This window comes from Arachis stenosperma, chromosome 4, assembly GCF_014773155.1.
Source record: "Arachis stenosperma cultivar V10309 chromosome 4, arast.V10309.gnm1.PFL2, whole genome shotgun sequence".
Classification (NCBI taxonomy): domain Eukaryota; kingdom Viridiplantae; phylum Streptophyta; class Magnoliopsida; order Fabales; family Fabaceae; genus Arachis; species Arachis stenosperma.
Genome location: NC_080380.1, coordinates 62,440,813 through 62,458,882, shown reverse-complemented (window position 1 = coordinate 62,458,882; position 18,070 = coordinate 62,440,813). Strand labels below are relative to the sequence as shown.

At 36.4% G+C, this 18,070-nt stretch overlaps 1 protein-coding gene across 2 annotated transcripts; it reads left to right on the top strand.

Moving 5' to 3' along the window:
- Positions 1–10,848: 10,848 nt before the first annotated feature.
- Positions 10,849–17,863, top strand: LOC130974300 (uncharacterized). 2 transcript variants are annotated; one of them, XM_057899109.1, is made up of 5 exons: positions 10,849–12,095; positions 12,265–12,992; positions 13,095–13,184; positions 16,148–16,930; positions 17,254–17,863. In XM_057899109.1, exons 1-5 carry the CDS (start codon positions 11,987–11,989, stop codon positions 17,392–17,394), a joined length of 1,851 nt encoding a protein of 616 aa, XP_057755092.1. In that variant the 5' UTR covers positions 10,849–11,986; the 3' UTR covers positions 17,395–17,863. The 2 variants fall into 2 exon arrangements, with proteins under 2 accessions (XP_057755092.1, XP_057755093.1); XM_057899110.1 differs by having other exon boundaries at positions 10,853–12,095; positions 16,148–16,927.
- The last annotated feature ends 207 nt before the right edge of the window (positions 17,864–18,070 follow it).

Below are 18,070 nucleotides of genomic sequence, written 5' to 3'. Positions count from 1 at the left end.
TTTCAAATATGAATAATAAAAGCAACTCTTTGCTAGGCATGGGAATTGGGGTCACTATCCTTGTCTAATAACCATATCTTGACAATTATGAGGAGCCAAACCCACCAAGTCTACTTCTATACTTGAAGTAAGTTAAATGGTTTGGTCAACATCAACCCATAAGGTCTAACCTCACTACTAATTAACCTAGTAGTAGGCTAGTGTCAATGGCTATCAAATTGACCACTAAGGGCTCTCAAATCATCAAATCCATTAGACCCAATGACTCAAGTTTACCCAATTCCCTTGGCCTAAGCCAAGAGTAAAAAGAACTACTCCATAATTAAGGTAAACAATTCATCAAACACATGGTAAGCATTAACAAAAGACATGTTCAAATTGCAATTGGATTGAAATTAACAAATACCCACTAACAAATATCAACTCACAATCACTCAAACAACATAATTAAGCATAGAAATCATCAATGTAACATCAACAAGTCAAGATTCACAACATTCATGCAATAGGTATAAAGTGACAAGTGACAAGAATTCATAAACCAACACAAGATCTAAGCAAAATTATACTAAGAAATTCAAATTAAATAATCAAAACTAGTAATTAACAAGATCCAATCTAGAATTCAACAAGGGAATATCAAATTAAAGCTAGATCTAGAGAAGAACAAGGGTTTCTCTCTCTAGAAGAACAAAAGAACCCAAAAAAAACTAGAAAATGTGTCTTAGTGTAAAATGATTGATCCCCCCTTCTCCCTAGCATCCTTGGGTCTTTTTCCATACAGAAACAGCTTGAAATTGGGCTTAATGAGCCTCAAAAATTGCCAGGCATGATTTCCTTTAATGAGGTCACGTGTAGCTTCCTGCGCGTACGCGCCATGCATGCGCGCGCACCGATTGCTTTTGTGATCCACGCGTGCGCACCAAATGCGCGTGCACGTCGATTAGAATTCTCTGGACTGCGCGGATGCGTCCATCCTTGCGCGCGCTTCTAGCTATCCTCATCCACACGTGCGCATGATGTGCGCGTGCACGTTGATGCTGCAGTTCCCAAAATCCAGATCTTCATGTTCCTTCCTCTTGTGCATGCTTTCCTTCTCTCTTCTAGACCATTCTTACCCTATTAATTCCAAAATCACTCAACAAATATGTCACGGTATCAAATGACAATAAAAAGGATCAAAATATAGCAATTCTAAGGCAAAATAAGCATGTTTTATATCATGGAGCAATATTAGGAAGTGAACACAAAACCATGCATTTCTTGTGAATAAGTATGAGAAATATTGATAAAAATTCCTAAATTAAGCACAAGATAAACCACAAAATTGGGGTTTATCAATGGGATACCTTCGTAAATTGTCTCAGATCGAGTTTCGAGGTTTACTACTAGATTCTGGGGAGCTTTTCAGAAATCGTTGGGAACATAATTGCACACGAGTACAGCGTACCATCCTCAGATAGACGGACAATCAGAGCAGACAATCTAGACGTTAGAAGACATGTTACGATCATGTATGATAGACAACCAAAGCAGCTGGGATAAGTATTTGCTGTTGATCGAATTCGTTTACAACAACAGTTACCAATAAAGTATCGGGATTGCACCATATGAAGCTCTCTACGGAAGAAGATGTCGGACACCATTGTGTTTAAATGACGATGGAGAAGTTAGTGTCTTAGGTCTAGACTTAGTGTAAGGAACTACTAAGAAGACAAAGGAGATTCGTCAGAAGATCCGGACAGCACAAAGCCGTCAAAAGAGCTATGCCGATAATAGACGTAGACCCTTAGAGTTTAATGAGGGAGACCATGTCTTTCTAAAAGTAACCCAACTATTGGAATTGGTAGAGCCCTTAAGACTAAAAAGCATAACCATTGATATATAGGACATTTCCAAATACTTAAAAGAGTCGGTCTAGTAGCTTATCAAGTAGCCCTTCCTCCATACCTGTCAAACCTTCATGATGCTTTTCATGTCTCGCAAATTAAGAAATATATTCCCGACGAGTGTCACACTCTACAACCAAAAACAGTACAGTTACAAAATGATTTGACATGTCAAACATCACCGATTCAGATTGCAAAAAGAAGTGATAAGCAACTGAGGGGCAAAATTGTTCGCTTGGTTAAAGTAGCTTAGGGACAAAGAGGAGAAGAAGAGCAAACTTGGGAACTAGAAGATAAGATGAAAGCTAATTACCCGCATCTGTTCTTAGGTAACTGAAATTTTGAGGGCAAAATTTTCTTTTAGGAGGGTAGAATATAACAACCCTGATTTTCGAGTACGTGAGATCTTTTTTGAAAGTACGGATTTCTCTAGAAGATCAGAAAAGGGAACACCTCTGATATATCATCAAGTATCTCAATCCTTATTGTCATTATGTCATCTTTAACCTAGAACCCTTTCTGAGGCAAGCTCGATAATGCAGTCACGAAGAACCAAGTATTTGAACCGTATTGGTTAGGGGTTTTGATTCTATTTTCCGTAAATAGTCTTAGTTTGATGAACCAGACTCGATTCATGAGATAAGAAAGATAATAGTATAATATCATCATTATATGAGTATTAGAAGCTTCTTGAATGATATTATAAGGTTACCTGGTCAATTTTAGTTAAAAACAGAAAATCGGTTTAACCGGGTTCACAGTTTATTGTTGCAGCTTAGCACCAGCACTCTCTGATGACTTTAGCAATGCTAAAGCCTCATTATAGATGCTTTACTCTCATAATAAATATGCTACTAGTGTCATTTATGCTAGTAGCTCAGAAAATAAGTTTTAGAGATGTTTTCACAAGTGTTCCGATACATCTAGTTTTAGTAGTTATACACCTGAGATATTTTAATATTATTTCAATCCACCTCCAAGCCAACCAATCACAACTCACCCTACACCCCCAAAACCCCCAAGGCTGGCTCATTTTCACTTTGTGGCCAAAAATAGGAAGAGAGAAAAAGATAGAAGGTTTCTTATTTCCAAATCTTCAAAGCTTGATTTCTGCTGAACTAAAACTCAAATCAAAATTTCAATCCGACCAAAATGATCCTCTCTTCTTTCTCTACATGATCATATGACTTATCAAGGCTGAAAATAAGGTGAGATGGCTGTTCCTTTCCCTTTTCAATTTGGTTTTCAAGGAAACATGCTTAAACATGTGTTTTCTTGACGTTCTTCCTTAGGAATCATGCTTAACTTAACTTGAGGGACAAGAAACGTTAATTTTCAGCAAGTCTAAGGTGAGATATCCCTTCCTAAAGTGCTGAGAGAGATTTGGTCAGTTGAGAATTTTTGGATTTAAAGTTTCTTGATGTGATTTAGGAGGAAAAAGTGCTAAAGGACCACCTGAAAGTCTAACCGAATTAGGAGTAGCAAAACCAGGTAGGGTGTAACGAAATTAATCTTGATTATGTGTGTTTGAGTTATGTGAATGTTGTATGATTTGGCTGTGCTAAATATTGGTTGCATATATGATTGATTCTTGGTGAAAATTTGATGAAATTTTGATGAAATTTGATGAAATTCAAGATTTAAAGTTCATATTCTTGGAGTAGCTGGAAAAATGAAACCCTAGGATTGAATTAAGGTTCAATTTGTGTTGAAATCATGTGAGAAAGATGGGGTTTTAGTGGCTGCTAATTTATTTTGAATTATGGTAAAAATCGGTTGCTGAAAAGACTGAAAAACGGGTAAAAACAGAGAAAGAATCTGAAGAATTTACGAAGAACATGAAGAACACTTTGAGTGTGATGAAGAATAATGAAGAACAGGCTTTAGATCCTTAAAAGGGCAAGGAAGTAAAATTTTTGGTGTTTAAGGGGTTATTTGGTAATTTCTGAAAGTTAGGGTGGTTAAAGTAGAAATATTAAAAGTTACGGGTGGTAAAAAGTGAATTTTAAAGGTTAAAAGTAAAAGGTAAGTTAATTTTCAAAAATTAATGATAAAATAATAAATAATAATAAAATATTAAATAATAATATTTAATTAAAAATAATATTTTAATAAAAATAATAAAATAATGCAGAAAAGGCAGTTTTTTGTAAAAGCTTTAGAAAGACAATTTTAAGCGGGGAATCTCATAATTACCTTCATAAAACACTTAGGAAGTGTTAAGAATATATTAGTGAGGCAAAGATAAGAGAAGGATAAAAAGTTGAAGAAAAGATAAAAGTCGAAGAAAAAGTCTGTAAAGTTTTAATGACAGAAAAAAATAGACAGAGACTAGTGAACAAACTAGGGCAACATAGTTAGTCCTTGAGTTGCGACTAGGATTAGGTATTATATGAAAATTTAAACTATTTCAGTATAGACTTAATGAACCTATACTTGGGACAGGCTAACTATTCATACCGAAATTTACATAAGTCTTAAAAACACACGTTAAACAGAGAAATAAGAGCAGAGTAAAGAGACTAAGAGCAGAATGCTTATCAAAAAGTTATTTGTTGCTTGAGGCAACCCAAGAGATATTGTTTGCTTATTCATTGCTTAATACAACCCAAGAGATAATGTTTATTTATCCGTTGCTTAAAGCAACCCAAGAGCTTCTATAGGGAAACTAGGACACCTACAACAATTTTCCGTTCACAGAAGCTTCTGTAGGGAAACTAGGATACCTACAGTAATTTTTCGCTCCCAAGAGTATATTTCCTGCATGTAGAAAATAGAGGCTGTCTCAATAGAGCTGCTAATAATTATATGCGCATTTATTTGAACGGAAAATCGTATCCGAGAAATTGAGAACTCGTGACCGGATAAATGTCGGGAATGCAGGTGCTAACCGACACATGAGCTCATTACCTGCATTAGGGCTAGACATGCATCATACTTGGTTGCGCATTTCCATTGTTATGATTATGGTATGAATGAATGTTTTCCTTGTTTGTATTCTATTCTCTGTGTTTGTGTTGTATTTTCTTGTATTCTTCTGTTTGTGTTCTGTTTTCTATTTTCTCTATTTCATCTATTTATCTTCATCTTCTATTTACTGCTTTTTGTATTTTGCTATTCATTTGCAAAACAACATATAATTAATGAACTTAACTAATAACCCCGACCCTACTAAGAACTTCCCAGTTCTTACCCCCCTTTTCTCCCTTCCTCCCCTTCAGATGGAGACGGGCGTGATATTCTATGAGTTTGAGGACCCCTATGTCTACGAGGATCTGGTACATCACAGTTACTTTATCATGGGATTAGAGCCTCATATTAGACGATATGCGTTACCTAATCGAGCTTTTCAACATCCTCTGTCTAGCCCGCATTTTGACCCCGATGCTCCTTACGACTTTCCCTTATCCTGGTTAAATCCTGACGCACCTGTACATCCTTTTCCTGATGATCCTGAGCACCCTATACCAGCTCAACCTTTGAATGAGGTGGAACCTGAGCCTATCATTCCTGATGAGCCCGAGTTAGTTGGTGACTACGTACCTGTGATACCACCAGAGTGGGACTTTCCCCCTGAGCCGATCCCGGACTTTCCACAGCCTGATGAGCCGGCACTACCGGACGGTGGGGTAGCTCCTATATACGCGAACAAACCTATGCTCGTGAATGGTTTTGTACAGAGTGACAGCAGTGTTTCTGGTGGATCTGAGGGTATAGCTATAGCTGCGGATGATGATGAGGAGGAGGATCCTGAGATAGAGATAGAGCAGGATGAGGAGATGGACGAGCCTCACGGCGATTCTCCGAACGGCCACATGTAGATATAGTTTGACAGCAGAAGGGGCATTCTTTTGATGACACTCTAGTCTGACATTATCTGTTAGTTAGTCTCTCACTTGTGATAGTACACCTGAGAGCTAGGAGCTATATAGTGGTTAGGCTAGCCTGGGTGCCAGTTTAGCGGCTTTTTGTATGGGCCAGGCCCTGGGAGTGTCATGTATATATTAGCTACGTAGGATGACGATGATGTAAACTGACTTGATCTTGTGTAAACGCAACATGTTTTGTTATAGTGTACATGATGTATATTATCTGTCATATTTCTATATTTTCCTATGCTTCCTTTTATTGCCCTCAATGTATGCTTGTTTATTTTATCTCTTCACTGCAACGAATAAAAAAAATTACTCATAAAAATTGGCATCGTTCTAACAAGGAACATGCTCATATATTAAATAATAGTTAATAATTTGGAAGGATAAGTTAGTAACACTTAGCTTCTTGTATGACCATGGCATACTGGGAGTTGAGTCGTTACATACTTCAAGAGAATGCTTGAGTACATATCTTAAGATAGCTATATGATCATCATGCTTAAAGTTCATCTTGGGGTGCTTTCAAGCACACCAAACTTAGAAATTGACCATATGCTTCATGAGATGCTTAATGCAGGTATCAAATCTATTCATGAAAGCCTGAATTCATGTTAGGAAACCATTGATTATTGACATTAAAGCAGTAAAAGCAAGAATTCTAAAACATGGCCTGCCTCCCATAAAGCGCTCTTTTATTGTCACTAGCTTGACATTGGTTCTCTGTTAAGGTGGTTGATGGTCATAGTGTTTCAGCTTGTCCCCTCTCACTGTGAGCCTTCTTCCTGTATTTTGATGAATAATCTCTATGTGCTCCAATGAGAGTATTCTACTGATAGTATAATAATCATCAGACTGTGGAGGTGTCAATTGTTGGTAGATCAGCTTCACTTTGTCTCGCTCTGAGAACCTTTCAGTTGGAATTTTCTTGTTTCTCCACCCTTTTGGAACCTTTTTCTTGCTCTTCCTCCCTTTCTTTGATGACTCTTCTTTCTTGGCAGCAAGCTTTATGTCAAGGGCCTTCTTCTTAGTGATCAAACTTGTAACTTCTTTTTGCAATCCTTCCTCAGCTTTCTTATCCTCATGATCCTTTTGTTTTTCTTCAATGTCTTTCTTCCGAACCAAGGGTGAGTTGATGAATGATTCCTTGGGCTTTTCCTTCCAGTTTAAGTCATCCTCCTCAATTCTCATGCAACCTTTCTTTTCAGCAGGATGTTGCATTTCCTTAAAGACGTTTAGAATTATTTGCTCATCATGTGCCCTCAAGGTCATTTCTCCTTTCTCCACACCAATGATGGCTCTTGCTGTGACTAGGAAAGGTCTTCCTAATATGATAGAATCACTTCCTTCTTTATCTAGATCTAGAATCACAAAATCTGCTGGGAATATGAACTTTTTCACTTTGATTAGGAGATTCTCTACCACTCATTGGGGATTACTAGTGACCTATCAGCAAGTTGCAATGACATCCTTGTAGGCTTCACTTCTTCTATAGATAGCAAGGTTCTGAAAACTGGACCGGTCATCAAACCGCTTTAGTCACTGGTTCACTGGTTCACTGGTCCAACCGGTCCAACCAATGGTTCAACCAGAAAAACCGTTTTAGAATAAAATAATAAATAAATTATAAATAAACATCCGAAAATATCTTCCAAATTTAAAACACTACACAAAAAATTATCAACCAAATTCATATGATCTTATCCAAATACAAACTCAAAGGTTAAATAGTAAAAAAATATCTAAATATTAAATTTTGACTTTGAGGGTTAACAGGATCACTTAATACCTCAGATTCTAATTTAGAAATGTCAGGAGACAAAGGATTATCAATTTCAACAGAATGTTGAGCTAGTTCAGTTAGAAAATGTTGATCATTCTGTGGTAGTATGCTAACTGAACATGAACCTGAACCTTGCAAGATGACCTTTTCAGTTTAATCTTAGGCAACGTTGCATTCATTTGTTGTAAGAGAGCTCTCTTAGCAACAGATTCTTCTTGTCGAGTAAGCCATAAACGAGATCTAGTGTTGTTTCTAAGTTGAGGTATCAACATAACAAGTAGTCATTGAATAAGAAAGCATAACATATCACCAACTACCTATACACTTTGACTCTCCTTCCACTACCATCATCATCATTCATTAGTTTATTTATGTATGGCATTAATAGGTAGCTACCCTACTCATTCAGCAACAACCAGCATTTGATTTGATTTCCATATGATCTTTATCAAAATACAAGAAGAAACCTGATATAAGACACACGCCACTAAAAGTGATAGAATGCATATAAAAACGAAGTTGCAAGTTTAATATACTGCTTTTGAGGCTTACACGATAGGCTTTCGGCATCATCATCAACCTCTGTAGTAGCAGGCTTTTGATCTTTCCTCTTAAGTACCACTTTTCCATAATTTTTAAACAATTCATCATACATCTCATCTATATCTTCACCTACATCCGACAAAATTTGTCTTTCATGTTACCTCCATCATTATTCATTCATTTGCAAGGCACAAAAATTTACAAATTCTCCAGATTTAGACATAGAACAAAATCTAAAAAGTGAATGAGAGAAGGATTTTCTTAAGAAATTAAAGTGGCCATTAAATTAGTGTTGATTTAACTAAAGTTACAACCCCCTCATATTTCAGAGTCATCAGCAACTAGTAATTACAAAACAGAGCCATCAGTAAATTTGAACAAAAATTTCAAAGCCATCAGCAACTAACAATTACCAAACAAAGCCATAAAACAACAGCATAACAAATAATCACCCTTAAATTAATTCAAAATAGCAGCATAACAAAATCACTAATCACAAATCACTTATCATAAATTCCAAATTCAAAACACTTAGTGCCATAACAAAATAGTAGCTTAATAAGTCACTAGTCAGTAATCACAAATTTCAAACTCAAATCAACAGCATTATAAAAGACCCAAGAAATCACAAATCACAAATTCAACCTCAAATCCTTGAAACAGAGTAACAGACTCAACTTTTCACTAACCTCAAATTAGTAAATCACAGTTTCACTAACCTTCCACTGACAGCAGGAAGACGATGGCGGACGACAGCGACACCACGGCGCACCAGCTGAAGGCCTCGAGCAGCGATTTCACCTGTGAATGGAAGACGTGCCGAGCTAGAAAGGGGAGACGCCATGGAGAAGGAGAAGGAAGAGGCCGCGGAGACGCCGATACAGACGAACAGCGGCGGCGGTTCCGTCCAAGAAGCTGGATTTTTGGGTTGGGAAGGAGCTAGGGCTTGCTCTTGCGACGTGTTCTGTGTTGTCTTTCAAAGGAGGGTGGGTTTTGGTTGGGTGAGGGGAGTAACTCGCGTGGGATGGGTGGGTTTTCTTTTTTTTGTTCCCCTAACAAAATCAAAATGATGGCGTTTTATACGAACCGATCGGTTTCTGGTCCGGTCCAACCGACCGGTTACCGGCCGGTTCAGCAGTTTTCTAGCGGTTTTGTCATCAGCGATTTTAGTAAGAGGACCGGACTGTTTTCTATGTCGGTTCCCGGTTGAACCGATTCAACCGGTCAGTTCGGTCCGATTTTTAGAACATTGCTAATAACATTAACTAGGGGAAAATATAGAATGAGCGTGAGGTAATAATTCCATTTTAATTCGAACCAAGCTATATGTGCCCATTTTTAATAAGATTCTGACTAAAAACATACAAGTGCTGTAATGTGCTTCTCCATGGGTGTCCGGTAACCATGTGTGTAATGGTATAATAGGCAATTTTACCGCAAAAGTAAAAAGAAATTCCATATAAAATATTATTTTAAGCACCCCAGGATAAGATTGATTAGTTAATGTTTCAAAATTTAATGTCGATTCATTAGAAGTATATAAACCAATACCAAGAATTCCCATTAATAATAAAATAAAATTTTTCGCAGTGTATAAAAAACCTTTGTAGTTGAATACAAACTTTTCTTTTCCCCACATGGATAAAAGTATATAAACTGGAATTAATTCCAATTCCCACATCATAAAAAAAAAGTAAAACATCTTGACAAGAAAAAGGTCCTATTTGACCACTGTACATTGCTAGCATCAGAAAATGGAATAATCGAAATTTTCGAGTAATCGGTTGAGTTGCTAAAGTAACTATAGTAGTAATAAATCCTGTAAATAAAATAGATCCTATAAAGAGTTTATTTATTCCGAATTTCCAGTAAAAATAAAAAAATTAATCTATTTATAATTTTCTGTCAGTTGGATTAATAGATCATCTAATTAAAAATATAACAAAATGTATAGAACCCGGCTATTGGTAAAAGTATAACTATTGTATACCACTTATTTACCTTATTTTCTTGATAAGGAAATAAGAATATTAAAGAACCCGACTATTGGTAAAAGTATAACTATTGTTAACCAAGGAAAATAATTCGTGATAAAAATAAGATACACTTGAACTAGAAAAATTAGTGTTTAAAATAGAAAGATAATAAAAATATCAAATAAAATTAAAATAAAAACAATTTATGAACAATTATTTCAGAGATTCATAAACTGTAAACATTACTCAATTTTCCCTCTACTTTGTCATTTTGGGATTGTTGTACCATCTCTTTCTTTAACCTAGTGGAAGAACGAATTCCATCTCTCCTTTCAGCTCCAGATTAATTTTTTGAGGGAAAAAGAGAATTAGTTTTATTTTTGTTTGTACGTGTAGTAGAAACTGAAAATAATAAAATTTGGAATACGTGTTAAGATTTTGGGAGGAGAATTGCTAATTTATGAGTCTTTTTATATAATAAATCATAAATTATTAAACTTCAAGACAGAGAAAATATCAATTTTATATTCTTTTAAAATTTTTTATATTTGTAAAATACTCTTTTTATTTTGGTCTTTGTAACTTCATTTTCGATTCCGGTGCTAGAAATTTTATAAATTTTGATTTTGGTTCCTGAAAATTTTTTATGCGGTAGAATATTGAATTGGTGGATCAAATATTTAAATAGTAAGACAAAAAAAAAGGATAAAAATTTAAAGAATAAGAGTATTATATAATTTTGTCTGAATGGGACGTTCTTCGTCATACGTTTGCTTCTGAGTATCCATTCAACTTACCGAAAAAGTGATTGCCCTCTCTCTGGCCGTCTCCCTAACAAGTCACCAACACGAAAAACACACAGCTTGGCGCTCGCACACAACAAAACCCTATTTCCCCTTTCTTCTTCACACATTTGACATACCACATACACCTCTCTCTCTGTTTCATTCCAACCCATTCGCTATCTTGTTTCCTCCTAGTGCACAACTAAATTCCCAACGTATTCAAACGTCATCGTTTCACTTCCACGATCAAATCACTGCCTAGGGCTAGTTCCGTCCTCGTCTCGCTCCCTCTCTTATATCGCTCTCTAAATGGCTTTGTAACCCTAATTTGCAGGAAGCATTTCCCTATCTGCATCAATCACATGCGTGCGTAATTGCTCTAGGGTTTTTCTGTGTTGCGCACTGAATTCATCTTTTCTCCCTACGGGTTCCTATTTTATTCTTTGTCTGCTTCCCCTCTTCTATTCTGGGTGCTGTTTTATTCCATTCCTAGAGGTCTGCCATTTTTGCCAATAGTTGTTTTTCTTTTTTTTTTCCTTAAATCTATTTTCTCACCCTCTTCCTGATGGAGAGGTGAGAGTTCTCTTTGATTACTTTATAGTTCTTTTATTCATCTTTGGTCCAAAGATGATACTGGAGTGTCTGAGAGGAAGTTCTTCCTTCCCAAACACTGACTTGTGTTTCAAGTCATGGGGGTTGTTGTCTGCTTGATTGGGTGAAAGAAGAGAAACTGGTATCTTTTTGTGGTTATATTTTTGAAGGACACTTAAGTTTATCTGGTTTCAGCTTTTGAGAGAAGTTACATCCTTGATTTTTTTTATCAATATTAAAAGTAATAGGTTTGTTAGTTGGGAAGGGTGGAGTTATTACTTTTTGGGGTTGTAACTTGGCTGAAGATAAGTTCTGGTGTTAATCAGCTGCCGCAAGATACTGTCATGTGGAAGTGCTGCGATTGTTGGTTGGTATATTTTGTGCGTAGGCACTTTATCACTGAGTCGCATTGAGAAGGAACACTAGCGGTTCAGCGTAGATTAAGTAGTTTTTGGCATACAAGTATACAATTGCACTGATCAAGGTAGAGTTGTTGAAGAGGTTCACCTGCTTTTCTTGTTAATTCTGATCATGGTCAGTGTTAGTTATGGAAAGAAGTGAACCTGCATTAGTTCCAGAATGGTTGAGAGGTGCTGGAAATGTTGCTGGGGCTGGCAATTCAGCCCAACAGTTTGCATCCCCATCTAATCATGCAGGTTGTTTGTATGTCCTTTGTATTATTTTCTGTTTCTAATAGTAGGAAAAAAAGGTTTAGTTGTTAGTATCAATTTTATTATTTTGCATTTATCTTGATAGAATCTTATCTGGTTGTCTCTTATCTAACAAGTCGGGAATAACAATAACTATCCTAGCATTATTGTGTAGATACTCCGACTCTAGCCGATAGATCAAGGAACAGATCTTCTAAGACAAATGGTGATTTTGATAGCACACGTTCTATATCTTTTGAACGGACTGCCTCATCAAATTCTCGTAGGAGTTCCATCAATGGTTCTGCTAAGCATGCCTACAGTAGTTTCAATAGAAGTCATCGTGACAAGGACCGTGATAGAGAGAAAGATAGATCCAGTTTTAGTGACCAGTGGGATCGTGGTAGTTCTGAAAGGATAGAGAGGGAGACATTGCAACGTTCTCATTCAATGCTTTCCAGGAAACAGAGTGAGACTTTAATTCGCAGAGTTGTTGTAAATACAAAATCTGGTGGCAGTAGCAATCAGAACAATGGGAATGACATACTTTCTGGTGGTAGTATTAGTAGTGTTCAGAAAGCTTTCTTTGACAAGGATTTTCCATCACTTGGGGCTGAGGAGAAGCAGGGTATAGCTGAAATAGGAAGAGTTCCATCTCCTGGTTTGGGTTCTGCTGCTAGTCAAAGCCTACCGGTTGGTAATTCAGCTTTGATACGTGGGGAAGGATGGACATCTGCACTAGCAGAGGTACCTACCATAATTGGAAGCAGTAGTCCAGGATTTGTAATGGTGCAACAAAATGCAACTGCAGCTTCTGGGTCTGTAGCTTCAAGCACAACAGCTGGTCTTAATATGGCTGAAGCATTGGCCCAGACTCCGTCCCAAGCTCGTTCTGCACCTCAGGTAGTTGAGCTAGTTGGCTGCATGCCTCTTCCTTCTTATTCTTTTAATCAAAATAGTTTTATATGTTTATGTCATCAGTTACTAAGGGTTTAATCAATTTAGGTGTTGGTCAAAATCCAAAGGCTTGAGGAACTGGCTATTAAGCAGTCAAGGCAATTGATTCCAGTAACACCATCAATGCCTAAAGCTTTGGTAAGAGAATTGACTTGTGAAAGTAAACAAATGATATAACGAATTGATATTGGTAATGATTCAAAATATTACAGCAAAGGTAAATTATTATTATTATTATGAATGAAGAGTATTTTTAATTGCTGTTTAATTATCACAATATGGTTAACGGTATTATTGTAAAAAATAAATCGGTGTTCAATGTAAAAAACAATTATGCTACTTCAATATTAGACAGTCACAAACAATTAAACCCACTAGGTGATGTTGGCTATACGGATCCAACTAAGCCAAAGTGCCCTATCATAAATCTTCTTATTGTTTAAACAATTTATATATAGAAATGGTCACATAGATTGAAACTTCCAATTCTTCAAAATTTGAGAGATATATTGAACTAGATATTGGTTAAAATTCATTATTCTTTTTTTTTTTTTTAAATTTTGCAAGGAAACTTGATTTCTTACAGGAAGGCTATCTTGTTGTGCTACTTATTGTTTAGTTGATTTTCTATATTGAATATGATCTGTTGTTGTGCTGCTTATGTTGTTGTCCTTCCATAATTCCTACAGTTCATCGTTATTCTATGGTAAACCGTAGTTTTTGATTGCGGATGGCAGCTCATGGTGGTGAGCCAAAAATCTGCCATAAAATTATAGCGGATGGCATTGCGGAAAATGGCGGATTACCTAAAAAATACATATACATATATATATACAAAAAAAACATGCAGAAAAATTGCAAATATAATAAACTATAAAATCTATCTATATAAGCAACTTTCTACTCATAAAGCATCTAATTAATGTAGCAAATATAGTAAAAAATTTAGCAAATAAACATAATGTCAAGTTCAAATCATAACTCGAAAGTCATAAAACAGAAGACATAAAACATAAAAACTATAACTTCATCCAAATTAACACGATTATTATCGTGTCCCTCTGCCCCGTCATCATACTCTGATTTAGTATCAGGGGTAGGAGCATTAGAATCAAGTGCTTGTCTAGAAGTGGACATAGTGAACTGAATTGAAAAAAAATTGGAAGAAGAGAGGTTTAACACTGATTATTGATAACGTTTATAAAGAAGGGGCAGCAGGGAAGAGAGAAAAGAAAAAGATAGGATCAGAGAAGTTGAAACAAGATGTACGAACCAGAGAGGGAACCGTGGTTAGCAGGGGAAGCAAGGAGTGGCTGTGGTGCGGCGGCGGCGAAGAGCGGCAGCGACGAGTGGCGGCTATGGGTGGCGCAGAGAGCAGCGTCGGAGAGAACAGAGACGGCGAGAAGTTTTTGTGAAGATGAGGCAGAGGAGGGAGTTTTTGAATAAGAGGCTGATTATTAGGGTTAGTGGGATTACTTAGGTTTCTTAATTTACCCGAAACACCCTCAGATTTTTTTGAAAAGTCCGAAAAACCCGCAATTTCCGAAGTTTTACATTGCATTCCACCTTGGCGCCACGGCAATTGCCGTGAAAACCATGTTGTGGCGACCACTATATGGCGGCAAGGTCAAAACCCGCCACACCATAACGTTGGCGCCGCCATAACCGCAATTTCAAAACACTGGTAAACAACTGAGTTGAGGGCCAGACTTAGGCATAACTTCTAGAAATTTTGCCTTGCTAATTGTTTTAAGTAGCCTAGAATTCTATAGGTGGTTGAAGGGGAAGTATTCTGCAGTAATAGATTTAGAAGACATCATTATTCATGAATTGAGTAGGTCGTGCACTATTCTTTTTGCATAGACTTCTGTTTGTGTCATATAGTGATCCCTGCATATGTTAGATTTAGAAAGATGTATTTAATTGTTTCTCTAACTGTTTTTTGTATCATTTAACGGCAGTCGAAATGTAGTAATAATTTGGCATTTCAAACAATTTTTTGGAAGAATTTTCTTGTTTCTACCCTTTCAACCAAATAATGCAATTATCAGTCACATCACTCTCTGTACTGTATGTTTGCATGTGAAATAGAGGGTAGAAGAAACAGAAGTTTGAGAGACTTGTTGGTACATTTGGTTCTCAATCTGGTGGACCTGATTGGATATAACTACAGAACAAATGAATCACTTTTCCATTTATTTACATTCTTATTTTGATAAGTACTTTCTAGTGTTCATTTTTGGATTCGCATAAAATCTATACGCGAAATGATCCTATATGCTCAGAATTGGTTAAGAAGGTCTTCTATTATGCTTTAATTGCTTTCATATGAAAGCAATTTAGAAGTGGTGGCAAGAGTGGTATTTATGGAACCTACCGTAAAAGGCAGATGTATTCTCTATATAGAGAGGCGTGTGTGTTGTCTCATTTTTTAAAATCTCTTTGTGAAACTAAGTTTCAGTCTTCAGTCTTCACCATAATTTTGAAGTGATATTTGGAATTATTCTTCTCCCTTTGAAGTAATCAACCATACCTAGCAGTAGCATTATCAGATGACTTTCTTTTACAGATATATTGAATCCAAGTTGTGCCCTTATGTGCTGGGCCTCAGTTTGCAAATACTCGTATAACATATGTTGGGAGGTAGACCTGAAAATGGTGTCATACCAACTGTTTATTCTCGATTTTGCCTCTTCTAGTGCACAATGCTGGTGCTGTTACAGCATGTGTATTCCTGAATAGGCCAATTTATGACCAAAAGGCTGAAACTACTTATCCCGGCAATAATCCAATCATCATTACTGTTGGGAACCTTGAGATTTGAGGACAGGTTTACTTGGAATTATAGTTATCAAAGTGAATTATTTTGAGTTGTTTGATTAATTTCTGAATCGTTTTTTGTAAATTGTGTATCGTACGACAAAGGAATGTATTAATTAGAAGTCTGGATTACAAAATGAGGTAAATCTGGAACACAAGGAAAATGTTTAAAAAATTATGCAGACCATTATTTTGCAAGCTTATATTTCGAAGCACTCGGTAAAAGATTATGCATACTTTTCTCTTTTGAATCCTTGGTGATTCCATTTTGTTTCTGTCAGGTTCCTAATTCTTCTGAGAAATCAAAGCCAAAAGCAGCAGTCAGAAGTACTGAGATGAGTGTTTCTGCAAAGAGTTTGCCCCAGCAGCCCTCTGGGTTGCACAGTACTAGTCAGTCTGTTCGAAATGTAAATACCAAAGTTGAAGCTCCGAAGACATGTGGAAAATTTACTGATCTTAAATCCGTGGTGTGGGAGAATGGTGTTTCTCCTACCTTCTCCAAGGAGGTTTCAAATTTGACAAATTCTTCCATCGGCAAATCAGGAAGTCAACATACTGTTGCTTCAGCGGTTGCTTCTACCCCTTCGAAGAACACCAATTACATGAAATCTCCCACAGTGCAAAAGCCATCTTTGGATCTGAAAATAGGTTCCACAGTGGAGAAGAGACATTCTCATTCACATTCGCAGAGTCGAAACGATTTCTTCAATCTCATTAAAAAGAAAACACTGATGAACTCCTCTACAGTTGTTCCAGATTCTATCCCGGTGGTTTCATCTCCTATATCAGAGAAATCTGGTGAATTAAATGGAGTAGTAGTTAAACCTTCTGTATATCCTCAATCCACTGGAAATGGTCCTCAAGTGACAAGCAATGGCAATGCTCATGCCTATGAAGAGTCACAGAGACTTTCTGATAGTGAAGAAAAAGATTCTATTCCCAGTGCGACAATATCTCCTGATGAGGAAGAGGCTGCATTCCTTCGTTCTCTTGGCTGGGAGGAGAATTCAGATGAGGATGAAGGGCTTACGGAGGAGGAGATCAATGCCTTCTATCAGGAGGTGGTAAATTCTTATCATGATTTATCTTTTATTTATGAGATTATAATTGATCAAAGCAATCCGTTCTGTTCACATACCTTCTGAAGTTAAAATCCCCTTATTTGTTGTAAGAAACGGGTCTCAAAATTACCATTTTGTCATTAAGGCTTAGCTTTTTGCATAATAATACATGCTTCACTTAACCCTTTTCGTATTAGTAATAAATTGAAACTTGCTTTCACTTGACTGAGTATGATTTATGGAGTTTCCAATTATGGTCTAATAGTCAATTGTGTTGCAATGATCAAATTGTTTACTTATTCATGATCGTCTCCTTTTGTTTCCAGTGCAAGAAGTTGGGCCCCACAACATTCAAGCTCTGCCAAGGGATGCAACCAAACCTGTCCAAGTTGTTTGAATCCTATGCATCCAACTTGCATGGAGCTTCTGCTGAGTTGAGCTCCTCTAATTCTGGATCGGAAGCTTGAAGTAATGTTTTTCTTCCTTTTGATCATAGTTAGATCCAAGTTTCGATTTTTTATTGGCAGATGGCTAGTTTCATTCTATCCATTTGTTCTGAAAGAAGGCTGGTGATTTGGTAGTGGAACAACAGGGAGGGTGGGTTTTGATTGGAACCCTGCATTTTTTTTTTGGGGTGGGGGGTGGTTTAGAAGTTATAGCTTATAAGGTTGGTAGAGTAGGTTTTTTTTAATTAATCTGCAGCGGAAGGTGCTGACCTGCACGGCAATTGCATCTTTTTGGGTATGATCCAATTTTTTTTTTCTTTTTTTCTTTTTTTCAAGAGGGTTTGTTTACACATGATGAAGTTTATGATGTCTTTTTTTGGTTAGTTTTGCCAAAAGAAAAAATAGGAGATTTAAAGTATCTTGAATTTTTGAATGTTGATGTTATGATTATTCCTAGCAATCAATAATCCCATAAATGGAAATTGAGATACATTATTGCAATCCCCTCCAATCATATTTTCGAATATGAAAAAGAATAGGAAAACAATGATATGATTGTAAACAATGTGAAAAAAGAAGGTAAATTAAAAATTAAAAATCAAATTTCTAATTAATCATTTAATTTTAGATTTTGAAATTTGAAATATTAAGATTAACAATTAAGCATTCATATTATGTACGTTCGGTCCACGTCTTT